This window comes from Crinia signifera, chromosome 6, assembly GCF_055691185.1.
Source record: "Crinia signifera chromosome 6, ASM5569118v1, whole genome shotgun sequence".
Lineage (NCBI taxonomy): Eukaryota > Metazoa > Chordata > Amphibia > Anura > Myobatrachidae > Crinia > Crinia signifera.
In genome coordinates this window covers 99,355,155-99,377,189 of record NC_139222.1, presented here as the reverse complement: position 1 = coordinate 99,377,189, position 22,035 = coordinate 99,355,155, and the positions used below count along the sequence as shown (strand labels likewise).

Genomic DNA, 22,035 nt, shown 5'->3' with positions numbered 1-22,035 from the left:
GAGATATGGAAAGAAATTGAAGATATTGTAAAAAGTACTAAAGTGACTGTATTTCATGTAGATGCTCACATGCCTCTTGACTCATTGGAACGTTTATTTAATTCCCAAGCAGATGCCCAGGCAGCCATTAAACCCAAGACTGCTACAGTGGCTGAAACGCAAAATAGCGAAGAAACACAAACATGGCTTCATGGTACAGCCCTTTGGGCACATCAAAAGTCAGGACACCTGGGAGAGAAAGCCACTTACAGGTGGGCACAGGATAGGGGTCTTCCCATTACGATGGATATCGTAAAATCAGTAATATTGCAGTGCCCCTTGTGTCAACACATGCAGAAAAGGGAAGTACCACACACGGTCATGGGACATATTGGTAGAGGTAAGCTACCAGGGCAAATATGGCAAATAGATTTTGTAGGGCCTCTTACTGAAAGCAGAGGATGTAAATATATTTGCACAGCAGTAGACACATTTTCAGGATTGTTGGTTGCTTTCCCATGCAAATCAGCAACACAATGGAGTACTATTAGGACACTAGAGACAATAGTACAATACTATGGTATGCCATTACAAATACAATCAGATAATGGTAGTCATTTTACAGGACAACAGGTGAAGGATTATGGCCAAAACAATAACATTGAGTGGGTATACCATATTCCATATTACCCCCAAGCGGCTGGGTTAATAGAGAGAATGAATGGCCTTCTCAAAACTGCTTTGAAAAAGTTGAGCTCCAACGATGGGTATGGTCAATGGAGGGACAATCTGTCTGAAGCATTGCAGACCCTATGTTGACCCCTAATCTAACTATCAATACTGTCAAAATAGACAGTTTGATATATTGGAAGACAGACAAACAGGCAAAACAACCATTTAGAGCTACCCCTTACTCAGCAGGGGCAGATTTGCATGCACTACATTCAGAAGTTATAGTACCATCAGCCACTAAGGTGATTCCCACAGGGATAGGATGCAAAATACCAGAAGGGTATTATGGGCAATTATCAACCAGATCAGGCATGGCCAGTAAAGGACTTATGGTTGTAGGAGGAGTTATTGACCAAGATTACCAAGGAGAGTTGAAGGTAATCTTACATAACTCTGGAAAAGAGCCTTTTATAGTAGCAGCCGGGGACCGTATAGCCCAGTTGCTATTGATCCCAATATTAATACAAAATTTGAAGGAGGGAGAAGCCCCCACTACCTTGACTGTAAGAGGAGACAAAGGTTTTGGGTCCTCTGACACTGTCAATGTAGGAGCCAAAATTTGGGTCCAGAAGACTCACGGACCGACTGAGCAAGCTGAAGTCATTGCAGTAGGCAAGGACCGAGTCTTATTGGTAATGAAGCCAGGTCAGGAAAAGTGGGAGTACGTTCCACAAGAAAAATGTTACTTACGTGAATAATCAGACCTGTTTACATTACAGATTCCTACATCCATCTTTATACCCCTTGGAATCCTTGGTATGCTGTTACTGGCTGTAAACGTCGGAGAAGCTTGGACGCCCGGAGTTCCGGTGGAACGAGACAACGCTTCTCTGACCCGTTGGGGATGGAAGAATGATTCCAAACCACGAAAGCAGGACAACTTTACCTGTGCCAGCAATACAAGGTGCTTTATTGCCAATTTAACTTTCGGAGGAACTCGATGGAGTGGATCGGTGGCTGATAATACAGGATACCGTCCCACATATGCTTTGCATAATACAACAGGGACTATCAACATAACATCCAGTGTAAATATTAGTTGTTGCTCACGAGGGTCAACTTTTCCATATTGGCCCCTGCGGGATCGAGTAAGAAGTGTAAGAAATTGTTCCCTAGAACATAAAGGACAATATGAATGGAAATTTAATATTACAGAAATTGATACTTTGGTGTGTACTAATGCTACAGTAATTGATAATCGCACATCTTGGGGACAATATCTGGTGTTTATAAACATTGACTCTGCTAAAATAGATCCAGGCCAAGTCAAAAGACTGCCAGATACTTGTGAACGTGTTGGAATCAATGCACAAAAGACTGTAATATTAGCCCAAATTGTGTTTCCACCCTCCAATGTAGAATGTTTAGCTAGAAGAAAACGAGCATGGTATGACACTTTGTTGGGAGGGGTGGGAACAGTAACTGGAGTACTCAATAGTTGGGACATTGAAACTTTAGCTAATAGAATGCATAATGCTGGAAGTAAAATCAATAATGGACTGACTTTACAGGCACAATGGATGCCAACTATTTTTGAACCAGCAAAAATATCAGTTGGTGTACATACATTGACTAACCAATTGATTTCTGCCTCATTGTATTTTGATCAAGGTTTTGACACCAATGTTACTAAGTTTGTTAATTGGACAATATGTACTCTGAAGACTATGAATGAACAGTCACAAAAGGTGTCAATGCAAAGCATGTTGATGACCGGTAATGAACAGATTTGGAGACAAATGTTTAACAAGACTGTCATGAGCAGTTTTTGGGTACATATTGACGCTCAGAAAATGCAATGTAATGATACAATGTGTATGGGAACAGTGGTAATGTATAATGTAACGAAACAATCAGTAATGTGTAAGTATATAGTCCTGCCATTGCTTTTGGGCCCTCCAGGTCATCAGTGGTACTGGATGCCTAAAATGAATGGTATGTATTTAGATGAGAAAAATAGAACACATAACTTAGATATATGCACACCATCTTTAGAGGGTAAGATGCATATGAACCATGTTTATTGCAGCAAGGAATTAATGTTTGTCAATGGACTATATTACCTCTTGCTTATAGAATGATGATTGAGATTGCTCCACAGCAGGTATGTTTGGTAACTGACCAAGTGGCTGTTCCAGGAATGAAAGTTCCTTTTGTAGGATGTTTAGCAAATATATCATCCCTAATTTGGGAGAATCAAACATATATATTGTTTGAAGAACAACATGAGAAAGTAATTAAGTTTTGGAGGCCACAAGATACCCACATACCTACTTGGGATTTTAATCTAAACAAATTGAAAGCTTTGCTTAATGAATCAGAACATATTCAGACACATATAAAATTATTAAATACTAGTATTAAGGAACATCAAGTGACCACGACAATTATTGCTGGAAAACTGATCAAAATCGGATCTGATATTCAAGATGCAACTTCGCATCATTGGTGGGATGCATTTACTGGCCTCTCACCCTCTGCCTCAAAGATGTTTGAAGTTTTAATACACCCTATCTTAGTAATATGTATTTTGATGTTGGTAATCACCATCTGGAACTGTGTGGTTTTTTACAAAATATGTTGTAAAGGGCCAAAATCAGTTATGACATCGTACGTCACATGATGGAAACAATTAAGGACCGATTGTGGTGGATACGCCTGTGACGGGCATGTTGTATGGTGTGTATGATATAAAGAAGAATAATTGTCTTCCATCTTGTGCTACAGGGAGCCATAACTTTCTTATGCAGGATGGGTTATTAAAGTTCAAACCTACAAGAGGCAAAAGCTGTTAAAACTAGTTTAAACCAACAGTACAGTATGATGCGTGGTCGCAAGATGTTTGCTCAAGGCGACACTAGTAAGTTAATAGTTCGTTAACTAAAAGTTAGATATATAAGATTGGCTAGTTAGTTAATAGTTCGTTAGCTAAAAGTTAGGTATATAAGGTTGGGGATTTCTACGGGGAATTTGGAATTCATCTTGGACGCAGCAGACGTGCTACGTGAGTCCCGGTATTTCCCCGTGCTGATTGCTGGAATTCCCCAATCAAGGACAAAGCTTCGGGTGATGCTACAATATCCGGTGATGTATTGATGCTTTTAACTGAAAACTTATACCAATAATCTCTAGACTGTTAGAATTATATTGTATTATGTTTTAGCTTGATACTTGTATAATAAACTAAGGAGTATTGAGTTAATTCATGTCTTGACTCTCTTTAAATTGAGTGCCTGTTCAGTGAAACAGTGAGCGTTGTATGTAGTGACTTAGTGTCACAATTCTATTCTGTTGAGGCAAGACACTGGCCACTGACCCAAGATAACAGATGAAGATGCCACTATAAATCCTGGGGAGGTGGTATCCATGGAAAAGAGTTACAGGATTCTGCCTAGAGGTGAAAATAATAAGTGAACATACCAATGCAAATCCGGGGAAGTTGGTGGCCATAGGGGAATATCAAAGTTAACACTGACACTGCAAGCAATGGGGAGGCGGTGGCCATGTAAAATAGGCCACTACCCCAAATATAAAAATCACAAGAGATGCTGCTATAAGCCCTGGGGTGGTAGCAATAATGCCACCCTTTGAGTGCAAATGTAGCTGTGAGAGATGTGCAAAATATCTGCTACAGATGCCAGGGTTGAAGTCGAGGAATATGTATCACTTTATTGCCGACAAATGATCTGATGGCAATTCATTGAACATTGCGCCCCCAAAAAAACCCAGTCACTGTCATCTTTAGTGGATATTATCTCTCACAGCAACTTTGGCACCCAAAGGGTTACTTGCCGCCTCCTCCAAATGAAGCTGCTGCATAAGAAAAGATTTTAACCTTACATGACTTGTCTTTATTTTAATATTTTCTTAAAAGGCAGATTACCAGTTCCAGGGGGTCCTTAATGTCTGGGAATGCCGGCACTTGTTCTTCAAATGATGGCATGCCGAAAACTGTGGGCCAACTGTAAAGAACTATATTAACATACCCAGGGCCGCCAAGAGAAATCCTGGGCCCCGGTACAACAACTTCCTGGGGCCCCCACGGACGGAGCTCCCGCACAATCTACGGACCCGTTGTTACGCCACTGCTTCCAAGGTGGATACACGTACAACAATTTACACTGTAATGCCTATTACACATGTCACACACCCATTACATATTATACCACATGCCATAATGCTCATTACACGTTATGCCACACACGTAATGCTCATTGCATATTAAGGGGTTAACATGCTCTGCCAGGGGTTAACATTCTCTGCCAGGGATTAACCTGTCTGCCCTGATTTACATGCTCTGCCAGGGGTTAACATGCTCTGCCAGGGGTTACATGCTCTTTGCAAAGGATTTACACATACCCTCCAACATGGCCCATTCCATTAGTTACAAAATGCTCTGTTCCTGGACTTCCCTGCCAGTGGCAGTTACAGATGTAAGCCTGCAGCACAGTCCAATATTCAAAAAGGGGGGGTCATATATACTGGCACCCCAAGCATCACTGTCCTGGACTCACTGGCAGTTGATGTGACTGCCCCTCTTTGAATTTTGGACTGTGCTGGAGTCCAACCTCTGTAACTGCCACTGGCAGGGAAGTCCAGGAACAGAGCATTTTGTACCTAATGGAATGGGTCATGTTGGGGGTACTTGCCACCAAATAAAAAAAAACCTGTGTGTCCAGACCAGGGCCCCCCTGACAGGCCCGGGCCCGGGTAAATTGTACCTGCTCCCCCCCTCTCTCGGCACCCCTGAACATACCAAGAACAATTACACTTACAGCTACCAGGAGTGTGTAAAAGTCCAAGGCTGGATGGTGCTGTGAAGGGGGACCCCATTTTATTTTTTGGGGTATTTACTTTCTGAGGAATTCCAGCCTTGTGCTGACCAGTTTTGGGATTGGTTAATATGAGGGTAGGGGATACCACACTGAAAATCTCCCCCTGCTATGGCATCGTGCCCCTGGCTGGTTCAGGATGGTGCTGTGGTTTGAAAATAGGTGTAACCCCATGTTCTTCCTATTTTCTGTGGCCAGATAGGTTCAGGGATGGTTTTATTTATATATATATATATATATATATATATATATATAGTCCAGGATCCACACTGAGTGTGGAAGCAGAGCACTCTCCAAAATCACAAATCAGCCTTGTGATTTAAATAAAAAAGTTATTTAATTCCAATTAGTGCAATAAGGCAATATACGTAAATGTATATGCATGCTCCGACGTTTCGGTCCCAACATGGACCTTTATCAAGGAGCCTATGGCATACAAGAGGTTACAGTCAGTAAATGCATGTATCAGCTGAACAAAGAAAACATACATTTGAACTGGAGAAAAATGACATAGTTACGTTTTGCATCACAATAGCGTTCAGTCAACGGTGCAGAGATCAGCCTGGTACAGGATAGGGTCAGCAAGCCAATCCAGCTGCCCTCCTGTCCGGCTATTTATACCTGTCTGAGGGGCTAAGTGCTGGATAGCGCCACAGACACGAGTCTGTGTAGCGCTATAGGACTTCCGGTGAATCCGGAAGTTCAGCGGCAGAAAGCCGGCCGCTGGACCGCACGTTTGGAACGCACAGCTTCCGGGTTAGCCGGAGCTGTGCGCGATCCTGGTGATTAGGGTTAAATTAGCATGGTAGAAGTATTAAGGTTTTCGGGGCTGTCATTTATACGGGACTATCCCTATGGCATTAAGGAAGTGAAGGGGATTACATTTAGAAACCATGCTGCGCTGTTAGTAGCGTAAGGTATATAGCCGGACCGCTGTATTGTATCTACCAGGGGGTAATGTGAGGTGGTAATAAAGTGATAATTCAATTAGGGTCATGAAGTGGGATTTTAATCCCGTGAATAAAGGGATTGCTATTGGTGACAGTGTCAGTGGGGTTGTATCAGTGCATATTGGGTACATGCACACAGATACACACACACATCAACACACATGCACAAACATATGAAAGTGCACATGCGAAGATGCGGGTGCATATGTGCGCATGCACTCCTGGACCCGGGGGGTTCTGTGATCTATGAATGGACTTACAATACTGGGTGGTGTTTAATGGTGGGGGTCGTGGTACCAGGTGCTGGAGTTAAATGGTGAAGGTGTCCTGAAGGAATACAGATTAGGGATGGGTGCCATTCCCTTAAGGGTGTGCTGTGCTTTATCTATTATAGTATTAATATTGTAAGTAATTAGGTGGTTTTAAAGGGGTAGGCTATAGGTTCTGGTGACGTGTCACTAGGTTATACATTAAAAGGACAAATATATTGCAGGAAGCAAAAAAATGAAAAAACAAATAAACAACAAAAAGCACAAAAATGGAAAATGGTGTAGGAGCAAAAAAAGGAAAAGAAAAGACATGATCATAAACTGTTTGACAAAACTTGTTCAATATAAACGTGAAGGTTAGGCAATGTCATCTCAGGAATATGGAAAGGGGATTGTTCTCGTTGAGTCCCTTGGGGGCTAAGGTGTCCAATTTGTGGATCCACCTACTTTCCAGTTTTCTCAGAATCAGGCCCCTGTCGCCTCCTCGGGGGGGTGGGGGTACCCAGTCAATTAAACGACAACGTAAACTTGAGTTCTGGTGTCCCGCGGACAGAAAGTGACGTGGTATTGGTAATTCAGCCTTCTTAAGTTCAAGCGCAGCCCTGATGGAGTTGCGATGGTTCGCCATTCTCTCCCGGAACTTTCTGGTTGTCATGCCGACGTAAGCTAGTCCGCATGGGCAGTTTAGAAGGTATATTACGTGGTCCATGGTGCAATGTAGTCGGTACTTGATTTTGATTGGTCGACCAGTGTGGGGATGTGGGAAGGTTGGGCCTGGTGTGAGACTGTTGCAGGTTGTGCAACCAGAGCATCGGAAGCAGCCCGGTCGTTTCGAGTATAGCCAGGTGGTGTTGGTGTCCATCTGAGGGCTCATAGTTGGACGCATAAGAAGCTCCTTCAGGTTAGGACCCTTCTTGAAGGCCACCATGGGGGGGCCAAAGTTGTGCATCTTGAGGGTGTGGTCTGAGGCAACAATGGGCCAATGCTTCCTAAGGCTTTGTTGAATTGTGGCAGAGGTGTGGTCATATTTGTTTACAAAGACCATCCTTTTTGGTTTAGGTGTCTGTGTGGTCGTTCGTGATCTGCTCATATTACTTCTGGCTTTGATCAGGCATCTGTCGAGTGTGGTTCCAGAGTATCCTCGTTGTTTGAAACGTTCGGTCATTTCAATTAGTTGGGGTTCCATGCTGGTGATGTCCGTATTATTCCGCATGACCCGCATATATTGAGAAATGGGGAGGTGCTCTTTTAGAGCTGGTGGATGCTGGCTTGAAGTGTGAAGAAGCGTATTTCGGTCTGTATCCTTGCGGTAGAGACTTGTTTGTAACTTGCCATCGGTTATCTGGACCTTAATGTCAAGGAAGTTTATCGATTCACCATCGATGAGGTGTGTGAATTTTATGGGGTGGTCTTTAGAGTTGAGAGATTCCACCATGTCCGAAAATTCATCTGGTGTGCCCGCCCAAAGTAGGAAGATGTCGTCAATAAATCGCCGGTAGAATCTGATCTGTTCGCGATACTGGGGTAAGATGTGTTGGTTCTCGTAGTCGAGCATATACAGGCCTGCATATGAGGGTGCCAGGTTCGACCCCATCGCGGTGCCAGACACCTGGATGTAGTATTGCTTCTGGTAGGTAAAGTGGTTGCAGTGCAAGATGGTATCGGCCAATTCAACCAAGAATCCTGTTGGTGGCGTTAGTGTGGGTCGTTCATCTAATTTAGATCGTAGTGCTCGGAGGCCGTCCGTGTGAGGGATCACCGTGGCCATCTTCGTGGACAACTATCTACAACCATTGGTCATCTCCAGCAACACCTACATCAGGGACACGTCTGATTTCATTGATCAACTAATGATGATCGACATCTCCACCAGCCAAGTCTACCTTGCTACCATGGACGTAAACTCGCTGTACACGGTGATCCCTCACACGGACGGCCTCCGAGCACTACGATCTAAATTAGATGAACGACCCACACTAACGCCACCAACAGGATTCTTGGTTGAATTGGCCGATACCATCTTGCACTGCAACCACTTTACCTACCAGAAGCAATACTACATCCAGGTGTCTGGCACCGCGATGGGGTCGAACCTGGCACCCTCATATGCAGGCCTGTATATGCTCGACTACGAGAACCAACACATCTTACCCCAGTATCGCGAACAGATCAGATTCTACCGGCGATTTATTGACGACATCTTCCTACTTTGGGCGGGCACACCAGATGAATTTTCGGACATGGTGGAATCTCTCAACTCTAAAGACCACCCCATAAAATTCACACACCTCATCGATGGTGAATCGATAAACTTCCTTGACATTAAGGTCCAGATAACCGATGGCAAGTTACAAACAAGTCTCTACCGCAAGGATACAGACCGAAATACGCTTCTTCACACTTCAAGCCAGCATCCACCAGCTCTAAAAGAGCACCTCCCCATTTCTCAATATATGCGGGTCATGCGGAATAATACGGACATCACCAGCATGGAACCCCAACTAATTGAAATGACCGAACGTTTCAAACAACGAGGATACTCTGGAACCACACTCGACAGATGCCTGATCAAAGCCAGAAGTAATATGAGCAGATCACGAACGACCACACAGACACCTAAACCAAAAAGGATGGTCTTTGTAAACAAATATGACCACACCTCTGCCACAATTCAACAAAGCCTTAGGAAGCATTGGCCCATTGTTGCCTCAGACCACACCCTCAAGATGCACAACTTTGGCCCCCCCATGGTGGCCTTCAAGAAGGGTCCTAACCTGAAGGAGCTTCTTATGCGTCCAACTATGAGCCCTCAGATGGACACCAACACCACCTGGCTATACTCGAAACGACCGGGCTGCTTCCGATGCTCTGGTTGCACAACCTGCAACAGTCTCACACCAGGCCCAACCTTCCCACATCCCCACACTGGTCGACCAATCAAAATCAAGTACCGACTACATTGCACCATGGACCACGTAATATACCTTCTAAACTGCCCATGCGGACTAGCTTACGTCGGCATGACAACCAGAAAGTTCCGGGAGAGAATGGCGAACCATCGCAACTCCATCAGGGCTGCGCTTGAACTTAAGAAGGCTGAATTACCAATACCACGTCACTTTCTGTCCGCGGGACACCAGAACTCAAGTTTACGTTGTCGTTTAATTGACTGGGTACCCCCACCCCCCCGAGGAGGCGACAGGGGCCTGATTCTGAGAAAACTGGAAAGTAGGTGGATCCACAAATTGGACACCTTAGCCCCCAAGGGACTCAACGAGAACAATCCCCTTTCCATATTCCTGAGATGACATTGCCTAACCTTCACGTTTATATTGAACAAGTTTTGTCAAACAGTTTATGATCATGTCTTTTCTTTTCCTTTTTTTGCTCCTACACCATTTTCCATTTTTGTGCTTTTTGTTGTTTATTTGTTTTTTCATTTTTTTGCTTCCTGCAATATATTTGTCCTTTTAATGTATAACCTAGTGACACGTCACCAGAACCTATAGCCTACCCCTTTAAAACCACCTAATTACTTACAATATTAATACTATAATAGATAAAGCACAGCACACCCTTAAGGGAATGGCACCCATCCCTAATCTGTATTCCTTCAGGACACCTTCACCATTTAACTCCAGCACCTGGTACCACGACCCCCACCATTAAACACCACCCAGTATTGTAAGTCCATTCATAGATCACAGAACCCCCCGGGTCCAGGAGTGCATGCGCACATATGCACCCGCATCTTCGCATGTGCACTTTCATATGTTTGTGCATGTGTGTTGATGTGTGTGTGTATCTGTGTGCATGTACCCAATATGCACTGATACAACCCCACTGACACTGTCACCAATAGCAATCCCTTTATTCACGGGATTAAAATCCCACTTCATGACCCTAATTGAATTATCACTTTATTACCACCTCACATTACCCCCTGGTAGATACAATACAGCGGTCCGGCTATATACCTTACGCTACTAACAGCGCAGCATGGTTTCTAAATGTAATCCCCTTCACTTCCTTAATGCCATAGGGATAGTCCCGTATAAATGACAGCCCCGAAAACCTTAATACTTCTACCATGCTAATTTAACCCTAATCACCAGGATCGCGCACAGCTCCGGCTAACCCGGAAGCTGTGCGTTCCAAACGTGCGGTCCAGCGGCCGGCTTTCTGCCGCTGAACTTCCGGATTCACCGGAAGTCCTATAGCGCTACACAGACTCGTGTCTGTGGCGCTATCCAGCACTTAGCCCCTCAGACAGGTATAAATAGCCGGACAGGAGGGCAGCTGGATTGGCTTGCTGACCCTATCCTGTACCAGGCTGATCTCTGCACCGTTGACTGAACGCTATTGTGATGCAAAACGTAACTATGTCATTTTTCTCCAGTTCAAATGTATGTTTTCTTTGTTCAGCTGATACATGCATTTACTGACTGTAACCTCTTGTATGCCATAGGCTCCTTGATAAAGGTCCATGTTGGGACCGAAACGTCGGAGCATGCATATACATTTACGTATATTGCCTTATTGCACTAATTGGAATTAAATAACTTTTTTATTTAAATCACAAGGCTGATTTGTGATTTTGGAGAGTGCTCTGCTTCCACACTCAGTGTGGATCCTGGACTATTTTTGGGTACACGCCTTTGCGTGCACCTTTGCCGGGCACCCCAAGTGTTGCTTTGTTGGGTGAGAGTGCGGTCTTTCCAGATCTCTATATATATATATATATATATATATATATATATATATATATATATATATATATATAGATAGATATTTGCAGAGTGTGATCCGGAACTCCAACAGCTCAGTAGAAAAAGCGGGTGCCACAGCCAAACGTAATACAGTTCACAGATGGGACCAAAGGTTCCCCGTGCCTGGCACTCCCCAGCAGCTCAATAAAGAGACCTACAGACGGTCTTAATCGACAACGTTTCGGGAACTTTTTATTATGTTCCCTTTGTCAGGACAACAAAAATATATGATACAAAAAACATTTAAATGCACTTACCACCACCAGCACGCCGCTGCGTTCCCCGCCGCGCTGTTTCCCGGTGTCGCGGTGACGTCATCATCCTCCGCTACCCTGACGTCTCACCCGAACCCACGGTACTAGGCGCCGCTGGGGGCGCAGTTGCTTCACCTTTAGAACACCACAATAGAAACCTATAGCATACAAAAGATGAGAACGGTGTTGACTTCAACACACCAAAAATTCGGACCATGCAGTAACCTCTGACTTAGTACAATAATAAGCTGCAGCATATACTTATGCATAATTGAAAAAACCTTGTTCTAACAAGGGTGTACTTGGAGAATTACTTAAATAATTTATGCATGGCCAAGCATGGTATTACATGCCTGTCCTGAATAATCAAGTCAAGGGACAGTACACCATCGACGGTAATAAAACCTTACGATGTTAAAATTAAATCTAATGCTTTTCTGAGTGACATGGACTCTAGAATCATACAAAATGACAACTGCAGAAGCAGATAAATAGCTTAAGCATAATCTTGGACAGGAGATGAAAAGATATATCAAAAAGTAGGAAAAAAGTAGGAAAAAAGTGTGAAAAAACAGAAACATTCAACACCATTATCGAAAAACCTGAAAAAAATTAATTAATAAAAAGTATTGACGAAAAAAAATTGATGAAAAAATTTTTTACATCAAAAAATCGAAAAACATGTTTTCCAGAACATGAGCAAAGCCAAGATAAATCGTGATCAGCTATAGCCAGCTGAGAACAACCTGCGGGCTAAAATATCAATTATTAGATGTACAACCATCACAAAAAACATTTCAAAGACATCAATTCGTTGAGGCCCAAAGGGTGCACCGTTTGTAATATGTGCATCCATTTTGCCTCTTTTTGTAACAGGATCTTGTTCCTATCGCCTCCTCTGTGGTTGGGAGGAACCCAATCAATCATTTTGTATTTTAATGTGGCCAAAGAGTGGCCCAGTTCTCGAAAATGCCTTGCCACGGGCTGTTCAGTTCCCTTTCCCTCCAGGGCTTGTCTGATGCTGCAGCGGTGCATTCCCATCCTCTCTTTAAAGGTCCTTGCGGTCTTCCCTATATAGAGAAGGCCGCAAGGACAACGGATGAAGTACACCACGAAAGAAGTGGAACAGGTCAAAGGGTATCTGATCTTGTACCGCTTTCCTGATCTTGGGTGGGCAAACGTGTCACCCACCTCAAGATAACCACAAGTGGTACATCCCAGACATTTGTGATTGCCTGGTTTGCGTGTGAGGAAATTGGGGGCAGATTTCTTATATTTAGTTAGGTCATTCCTGACGACTTTGTCCTTGATGTTGGCACCTCTTCTATACCCTGGCATTAGCCTGGCATCTTTCAACATCGGCAGGAGAGGATCGTGTGACACACTGGGCCAGAGATCCTTGGCTACAGAAATGATGGCGGGGGATCCAGTAGTGAATTCCATGGGCCAAATGACTTTTTTGATGTTTGTATCTTTCTTGGTCGGCTGTAGGGCTTGTTCTCTTGTTATTTGCAGAGCCCGTTGTCTCTCTTTTTGCAGATCACGTGCATGGTACCCCCTTTGTAGAAATTTAGTTACAAGGTTGTCAATTTGTAGTTCTGCTTCCTTTCTGTCACTACAAATTCGAATCATTCTAAGGAATTGCGAAAATGGCAACCCTCGTTTTAGCGCTGCAGGATGGTGACTTGCTGCATTTAGATACGTGTTCCTGTCGACATCTTTATAAAAAACGGAAGTGCTGATGACATTATTTTCCAGCTTTACTGCGACATCAAGGTAATGAATACAGGAATCACTATATTCAGAGGTAAATTTGATGTGTTCGTCTCTCTGATTGATGTCCAGTAGCAATGCTTTGAGGTTCTCTTCTGACCCCTTCCAGAAGATACAAATATCGTCAATGTAACGACAGTAAAAGGTTATAAATGGAGCACAATTAGGGTCATCGAAAAACACTGACTTCTCGACCAAAAACATAAAAGCATTGGCAAAGCTAGGGGCCACTGAGGACCCCATAGCACATCCCTGTTTTTGACGGAATAGGGAGCCATTAAATGTAAAATAGTTCCTCGTGAGCGTCAGGGTCAATAATTCAATAAACAAATTGACGTCTGGGCCTTTGTAATCACTGCTGGTACACAAAAGCTGTCTGGTTGCCTCTAGGCCCCGCCCATGCGGGATGCTTGTGTATAGGCTGACCACGTCAATGGTTGCCATCAGGTTCCTTTCAGGTAGTGGTGAAAGAATGTTCAATTTTTGTAAAAAACAGGTAGTGTCCTTCAAGAAGGTGCTTTGGCTCTGGATTATTGGCTGAAGGTAGTGATCAAGGAACTGTGACGCAATGTAAAAAATAGATTCTCTGGCTGAGATTATCGGCCTGCCCGGCGGTTTTATTGGATTTTTATGGAGTTTGGGAAGACAGTAGATCAACGGAATTTTGGGATTTTGTACTATTATCCCTTCCTTGATTTTATCCGTGATCAAATTCTTGGCTACAGCCATGTCAAGTACATCAACCAATTCCTTTTGATAAGCACGGGTCGGGTCCAATGATAATCTTTCATATACTGATGAATCTTGTAATTGGTTCTCAAGTTCCTTGATATAATCGTCAACATTTTGGACCACTATCCCACCCCCTTTGTCTGCTGCATGTATAATAATATCGGTGTATTCGCTCAGATTTTTTAGCGCTTGTTGTTCAGCAAATGACAGGTTCATCTTCATTGTTGGACTCTTGGACTGTTGTTTGATAGTATTGTCCATTGAAGCAGTGAACTGTTTAATAGCAATATTGTTTGAGGGGGGTTCAAATGTTGATTTGTTCATGAACGTAAGGTATTCACCTTCTGTACGTTCTTGTTTGCCAAAAAATTCTTTGAGCTTCAAGCTCCTGTTGAATTTATATAAGTCGATTTTGCTCTTAAAAGGGTCGAAGGGGTTAGAGGGGACAAAGGAGAGTCCTTTGTTTAGGACACTCTCCTCGCTGGTTGTGAGGATGCGGTTTGATAGGTTGAATATTAGGGTATTCTTCCCCGCCAGCGCTTTCCTCTGCCGCGCCCACTGCCCCCCTCTTCTTGTAGATTGCCTCTGGCGGCCGCTCGTCTGTCCCTGGGGGTAACCCCTAAAGGGGGAAGCTTTGAAGTGCTTGGGGTTGTAAGGGAACTCTCACTTTCCGTAGAGGCCCCCGTGCTTGAAGAACCCGTATCAAAACGAGGTTTTCTGTTATAGCGGCCTCTGGCCTGTCTTCCTGATTGGTTGCTGTAATTCACCCAGGCATAGACTTTATTTTCTGAGTAGTCCCGATCAACTGTCGCTCTTTTAGATTTTTTGAACTTTATTAATTCTGCCTTGTAATAGTCGACCTGTGTCGTCAGTTTTTCTAGCCACTAATTATTATTATTATTATTACTTTATTTATTTTTATTTGGGGGGGGGGGTCTCCACTTTATTTTTTATATAATTGGAAACACAAAGATCGTTGGTCCCTATCCCTTATTGATATTTATATTTAACTCCCTTCACCCCACCATATTATCACCTTCGGGAAATTTAAAAAAAACTATTTGGTTATGCTGTGCCATCGATGAAGAACTGTCTGGTTCTCCCCCATCGATGGCAAAGCTATTCTACATGGCCATCCCATCCTCATCCTTAGGTCTGATGCGGTCTGCTGAAAATCTGGACAATTGTGTACTGCAGGCATGGACTGAATGCAGAATCTATAACCAGGTCTGTAGTAAGATTGTATAAGCAGTCTGTTCTCTTAAGGCAGGCATGTCCAAACTGTGGCCCTCCAGCTGATGTGAAACTACACATCCCAGCATGCCTTGCCATAGTTTTAGCATTCCCTAATAGCAAAACTGTGGCAAAGCATGATGGGACTTGTAGTTTGACAACAGCTGGAGGGCCATAGTTTGGACATGCCTGTGTTAAGGATTGGACAAGTGTGTGTTTGCTGCTTTACAAGCACTTTCCGAGCAGACTGAGCACAATGCTTGAATGTTGAAATATCTATTTTACCATCTCATTGTGCTTTAACATCTCATTGTGCTTTAACATCTCATTGTTCTTTAAACTGCAAAAATCCGTTAGTCAATTGCTTTGAAAAGAGAACCACAAATATTGACAAAAACACATTTTAAAAATATTCTTTTATATTAATTACAAATTCTTTCAAAAAGTCACATACAAAGAAGAAAGAATATCTGTACATATTTCAATTTAAACATAAATATTTACAATTTAAGGATAAACCCAGCAATGTTTTCTGCCTAAGGTCTATTGAAATGGCCCAGTTCATGTTACCTTCAGATGCAATCCATACGCTACAATTATCCCATTTAGGTGGGACAGTTGGATTTTAGGAGACTACCTCACTGTCCCCCGGATCAAAATTTTTTGTCCTCCTTCCAGGAAGCCGCAGGTACCTGCAATAGGTGTGCATGGCATAGGTTTTTTGTTTTGTTTTTTAGGGAGGGAAAGGGGACTGTCCAGCTTCTGAAAGCTGCCCACTTCCTTAGGGCATGTGGCACAGCTCCAACTCCTTGTGTAACACCACCAAACTCCTTTTCATGGAAAGGGGCAATGCATGCACCATGAACCATTTAGGGAATCCTGATAGTTATAATGTATGTTTAATTAATCGCCTAAAGTTCAAAGATATAGCAACCAGAAGCACCTACTGTCTAGCCGCACAGGACCAGGGCTTTAAATATTTTGTATATGGAGAATTCTGTTGCCTGTTCATATGCATTTTCATTAGAATTTAGTCAATTCATTAAGAACTAGTGATATCAACGATATATCAATATTGAGGCAAAATGAGGTGTGTGGCTTTGACGTGTGGTATGAACAATTTGTGCACACACATAACAAAATATGAATGCGGTTTATATGAGGCTTAACGTTACTGGGTGATTTCTAACACCTGTCTAATGCCAACTACACCCTGGATGTCATGCTGATTCCTCCATTGACATCATCAAGGTAGATGGGGCTTATATCCCAGACCGATACAGACTATACAAAGCACTCAATCAGTGTGTAAGTATCATCCATATACATGTAACAAGAAAACATTCATAACTTGTAAGTATTCAGTCTTGTAGTCCAAATCTGACTCACTGGTCATTTTTGTACACCATTTCTGTACAGCCCACGTGGTGTCCCTACAGTTGATTAGGTTCACAGATCTAGAAGTTGATAAATTAAATGTCAGTGTTACAGGAATCATCATTCCACCATTGCTCTGAAAATCTGCAAATGGTTAGACAGCTCCTGTGTCCTACACTGTAGTTCCTGCATTGTGGCTAGGTTTGGGTATTGAATGGCAGCAGACTTAGTCGCCATGGCCAGGTTCTTGAGAAGACCACAGAGCTCACTACTCTTGTACAGAATATCATTGCGAGCTTCATTGACTTTCACTTCTTGGCAAAGGATATCTACCAGTTTCTGTCCAACCATGATAATCAGTTTCCCATGGGTTATGAAGACCTCAGGCATCTCATTTTTGGTGAGACTGTCATTAAGGACATGGATGGCCTTCTGCAGGGCACCGAAGTAAAGGTGACAGTGCTCAGAAAGGGGAACTTTTATCTGTGGTTCTGCTGCTTGTAGGGTGTCTTGTTTGGTTAAAGATTCTCCTGGACTCTGTAGATACAAAAACAAGAAATCTACAGTATATGACATTAAATGATCATTTCTACAGTACACATTGAATCCTAATTACTGGGCATCACCTGCATAAGGAAAATGATATGATTAAGGTCAGACTAAATCTGATTTATAGACTAATGCTGAACCCAGATTGTGCTATGTTGCTGCGATATTGTTGGACAATTTGCCTGATAACACAGAGTGTGACCCTAAAAACTCCATGTTAAATTGCAGAGTGTATTATAATGGTTCTGCTTACATAGAAACAGACTTGGATGGCAGATGAGAACCACTTGGCCCATACAGTTTGCCCCCTCTTTTACCTTTTGTTAATCTCAACCCTATTTGATCCTTATTTCTTTGTAACAATATGCCCAAGCCCAAGCATGTTTAAATTGCTCTACTGCCTCTATTTCCTCTGACAGGTGGTTATTTCCATTATCCACTACCTTTTCTATGTTGTAATTTTTGTAATAAATGTGCTTGTGTTATAATACTTTGAAGAATGTCTCTCTCCTGGACCTTCTTAAAACCCTTGATATATTTTAAAGTTTCTATCATGTTCCCCCTTTACCTTCTCTGCTTCAAAGGTCTTTCTGGGCAAGTTTTGTGGTGTAGGCCATGCACCATTTTTGTCCTTTGTACAATCTCCAATGTATTTATATCCTTTGGGAAATATGGTCTCCAGAACTGCACACAGTATGCCAGATGAACCTATACTAGTGACCTATACAGTGGCGTTATTATGTCTTTTTTTTTTTTGTTCCACTGATTCCCATCCCCATGCATACAAGCATCTTACTTGACTTTCTTATTACTTTCTTGCATTACTTTCCTGCCAGTAAGCCACTTGAAATAGTGACTACTAGTTCTATTTCCTTATCCGTAGGAGTACCCTAGATTCTGTATTTAGTCTTTGGGTTTTTGAACATTAAACTGTAGTTGCCACATTCTTGACCATTCTGCAATTGCAGTCTGCTGGATTTGCTCCTGAAACTGGTTACTGGTTGAATAATTCTGTTAATGGTGCTCTCAGCACATCTTTAAGCTCTTTTAGCATCCTTGGATATATCCCATCTGGCCCCATTGATTTATCCACTTTTAGTTTTGAGGTTTCTGTTAGGACCTTCTCTGTAAATATACTTCATCCATGTTTCATACACTATGTGATTTGGGCCCGATTTCACCCAATTCCAATGGGTTGGGGCGTGAAATCAGCCCAAATTGCATGTGTATGATATCCGATCCAATCCCATGTGAAGCCCAGACCGTTAGGGGGACGCAGAGAGGTGGATGGGGGACGCTGCAAATCTGCAAGGGGATGCAGAGGTGGGTGGGGGGAGTGGGCGGTGGGGGAATTAAAAAAAAATACAAATGAATGTGCAGCCACTGATTGGCTGAGAGCTCCCTCAGCCAATCAGCGGCCGCAAAAATAGGAGGCAGCTGGCTGGCTGATTGATTGATTGAGAGAGCTCTCAGCCAATTAGTAGCTGTACATTCATTTGTATGGGTTTTTTTCCAGCTCGGCTCCCAGTTCCTGCCTTGCTCCCTCTGCCTGCAGCTCCCTGGGAATTGCATGTGATAAATCACATGCAATATGCACCTAGTCATAAACGACATATGCAAAATTGGAGTGCATGTACAGATGAGAAAGGGGGATGATAATGACCTGTGGGAGTGTGCATTATTATCGTTCATACACACTGCATATCATCTGCCTTTATCGCATAGTGTGTATGTGGCTTTATTGTCACTTGCCCGGTTTTCCCAACACTAGAACATATGGAATCACACACAACTAGCACTTACATTTGGAAAACACAAGTCACTCTTCTTCTCATGAGCTTCTCTGGCTAATATATGGGAATCTGGCTTCAGCCATCCTTTTCTCTATAGCAAAAATATAATATACAAAAGGTCACTTATACTGATAAATTATTTAAATTAATTTGTAAAGATCTATTTTGTCGGCTTTACAATAGCCTTATATAAAGATGCTGATAAGACTGTAGAACATGCCTGCTTTTAAAATCTGGAATCAGGGAGATTACAGCAGGATGTGTCACGCAAAGAACAGTGCGCTGTTGAGGGGAGCGTGTCACACTCTGCTTAAAGGATGTGCCTAGCACCACCTATGGGTATGTCTATGCTTAAATGCTTGCTATTGCAAGATATTGCTCTATAACATTAGTTACACTATACTTTGGGAAGTTCTGCAAGTATTGATACTAGCATTGCTTTCTGCAATATGGGGCTCCTTGTTTGCAATATATACCTGATGTGTTATTTATTTATTTTCTCATTAAGCACAATATGCATGATACATATGATGCCTATGCAATAAATTAAAAATGCAATTTGACATTGCGTGACTTCATTCTACACATATACATATGTTTTCAGTGTTTTCAATATTGTTTTCAGGCGACCACTGAACTACCTATTTTTAATGGGTGTGCTGTATTCCATACCATTATAGCAGTAGCCAAATCAGTATGAAAACAGATACTCTAATTAAACAAATGTGTTTAACTAAAGAAATATTGCTAACAAAAATGCAGCAGAAGGGTTACTTTCTAAGATGAGAGTTCTATTTAAGATGGGATGTTGCCCCTAGCAACCACCTATATAACTGTTAATAAATAAATAAAATGACTTAGACAGTAAAGATAGGCCCCCTTCAAGTCTGGGCCCCATAGCAGCTGCAGCCCTGCACTTATGGTAGTGACGCCCTTGCATCTGTGCATGTATGTCCATATGTGGTAATCGGCTCACCCTGCACAATGTATCATGCTCGTGGTCTTTCTAGAAATATTCTTATTTAATATTATATTTTATATGCTGCATGCAGTTTGTAGGGGGTCCAGTTTAAGGTGTGTTATCATAAAATTATGTTCATAAATCTCAAGATCATTAATAGGCATCAGCAGGTATCCATCAATGTAAATGCCCCTCATCAATGACGACCGATTTGTTTTAATTAGCTAGACGAGCCTTCCATATCTATAATGTATTGCTTTTTGATACACTTGGCCATTACCTTTTCTTCAGAACTTGTTTTACTTTCAAGCTGCTGAATTGGAGACAAATTCAGCATTTTCTCAAAATCTTCTTTTTTCTAGAAACACGAAAAGCAAATAATTGTATTTCAATCTTTGTTACAATAATGACTTGTTTAAAATTAATATTTATATAAAATTACATGTATGCCCACAAACATGACTTTAATATGCAGGCCTTAAAATGTATATAATTTTTTTTTTTTACATTGAGTAATTTTTATTAAATTTTCTGATACACAGAAGTTATATCAAACATAAACAAATTTATCGACTGAAATTTAGGAAAAAAAAAATACATAAATATAAATAAATAAATAAAAATAAAAGTAAAATAAGATAAAATAAAAAAATAACAAAAAAAAAATTGTACATAAATGTACATAAATTAATATATAAAAAATATTGCCTGCTGCCAGTAACCAGGACAGTTTCTAATGCCTCAGATTTTCCAATAAGAAAGAGAATTGTATACACAGTGCTGGCATGAGTTAGATTAATAATAATATTTGCAGCTCACCAACACCAAAAAATCAATACTGCAAGGAGTTATTATATATCATTATTCTAAGCACATTATATATTAATTTAGCACATAAATGTAAAAAAATTCTAAATGTCAAACAAATACAAGAATATCAATTTTTAGTCAATGGCTTTTAACCATTTCATGCATGAATTATGATAACCTAATATTTTAAAATGTTATCTGCATGGTTTATAAAACACAAACATTTTATTTTATAAACTATAAAGCTATAGATGATATTCACGTGTATACTTGAGTGGACAACATGCATCTGCAACATGAAAATTGCCCTATCATCATGAAACAATATTTTACAAAAAAAGTTCAATGGAATTTTTTTTTTTGCTATGGTTCCAATTTGTTCTACTTATGTTGCTAACTGTCTTCTCGATTGGTATGCTGTATCTGATGACACCCCTTCAGAGGGATACATATGAATGATCCCATTCAATGTTCTGGTGGTAGTGCTTTGAAGGCAGTTGAAATGCCGTTGTCGGTATACTGTACACCGTTGTCATGACCACCGGGATGCTCAGATCACCATTAGGATTTGCAATGTTTGCAGAGCATGGTAAGACTTCTCAAGCTGAATCTTACTCAGACTGGATGTAGGATCTGGACACCTGAGTCCAGGAAGTCTGCATCTGACAACACTAACCCTGGACCTGGCTTGACTACAAAAATGGGGCATTTTAAAGACCAGTGATGGTTTCCTCTGCTCCACCCCAAAATTCAGTGGCTAACAGGGCTGCAAGCGATATTGCAAGACATGTTCTGCACATGTACAGAACAAGTCTTGCACCTGCGCAGACACCTAAATATCGAATTTGCACGTCAATCATCAGGTTTACTTACAAATCTGAATTAGGCCGTGATTTTTTACATTGAATCCAGACATTCTGTACAGCAGCCCATAATTTACACAAGTCACATCAAGAAAGTTAGAGAACACCCAAACAAATGTAACATCTATTGTTGCGTTTGTGTAGGTACATCGCAACACA

The 22,035-nt window shown here is 41.8% G+C and overlaps 1 protein-coding gene across 3 annotated transcripts in view; it reads right to left on the bottom strand.

Annotated features, from left to right (window-relative positions):
• Positions 1 to 15,974: 15,974 nt before the first annotated feature.
• The window catches only part of CASS4 (Cas scaffold protein family member 4), a 101,407-nt gene continuing 95,346 nt past the window's right edge, over positions 15,975 to 22,035 (bottom strand). For all 3 annotated transcript variants that reach the window (XM_083146538.1, XM_083146539.1, XM_083146540.1), the window contains 3 exons: positions 20,484 to 20,561; positions 19,253 to 19,333; positions 15,975 to 17,437 (listed from right to left, as the gene is read on the bottom strand). In XM_083146538.1, coding sequence (XP_083002664.1) covers positions 17,021 to 17,437; positions 19,253 to 19,333; positions 20,484 to 20,561 — 576 coding nt within the window. In that variant the 3' untranslated portion in view covers positions 15,975 to 17,020. The remainder of the gene's footprint in view (positions 17,438 to 19,252; positions 19,334 to 20,483; positions 20,562 to 22,035) is intronic.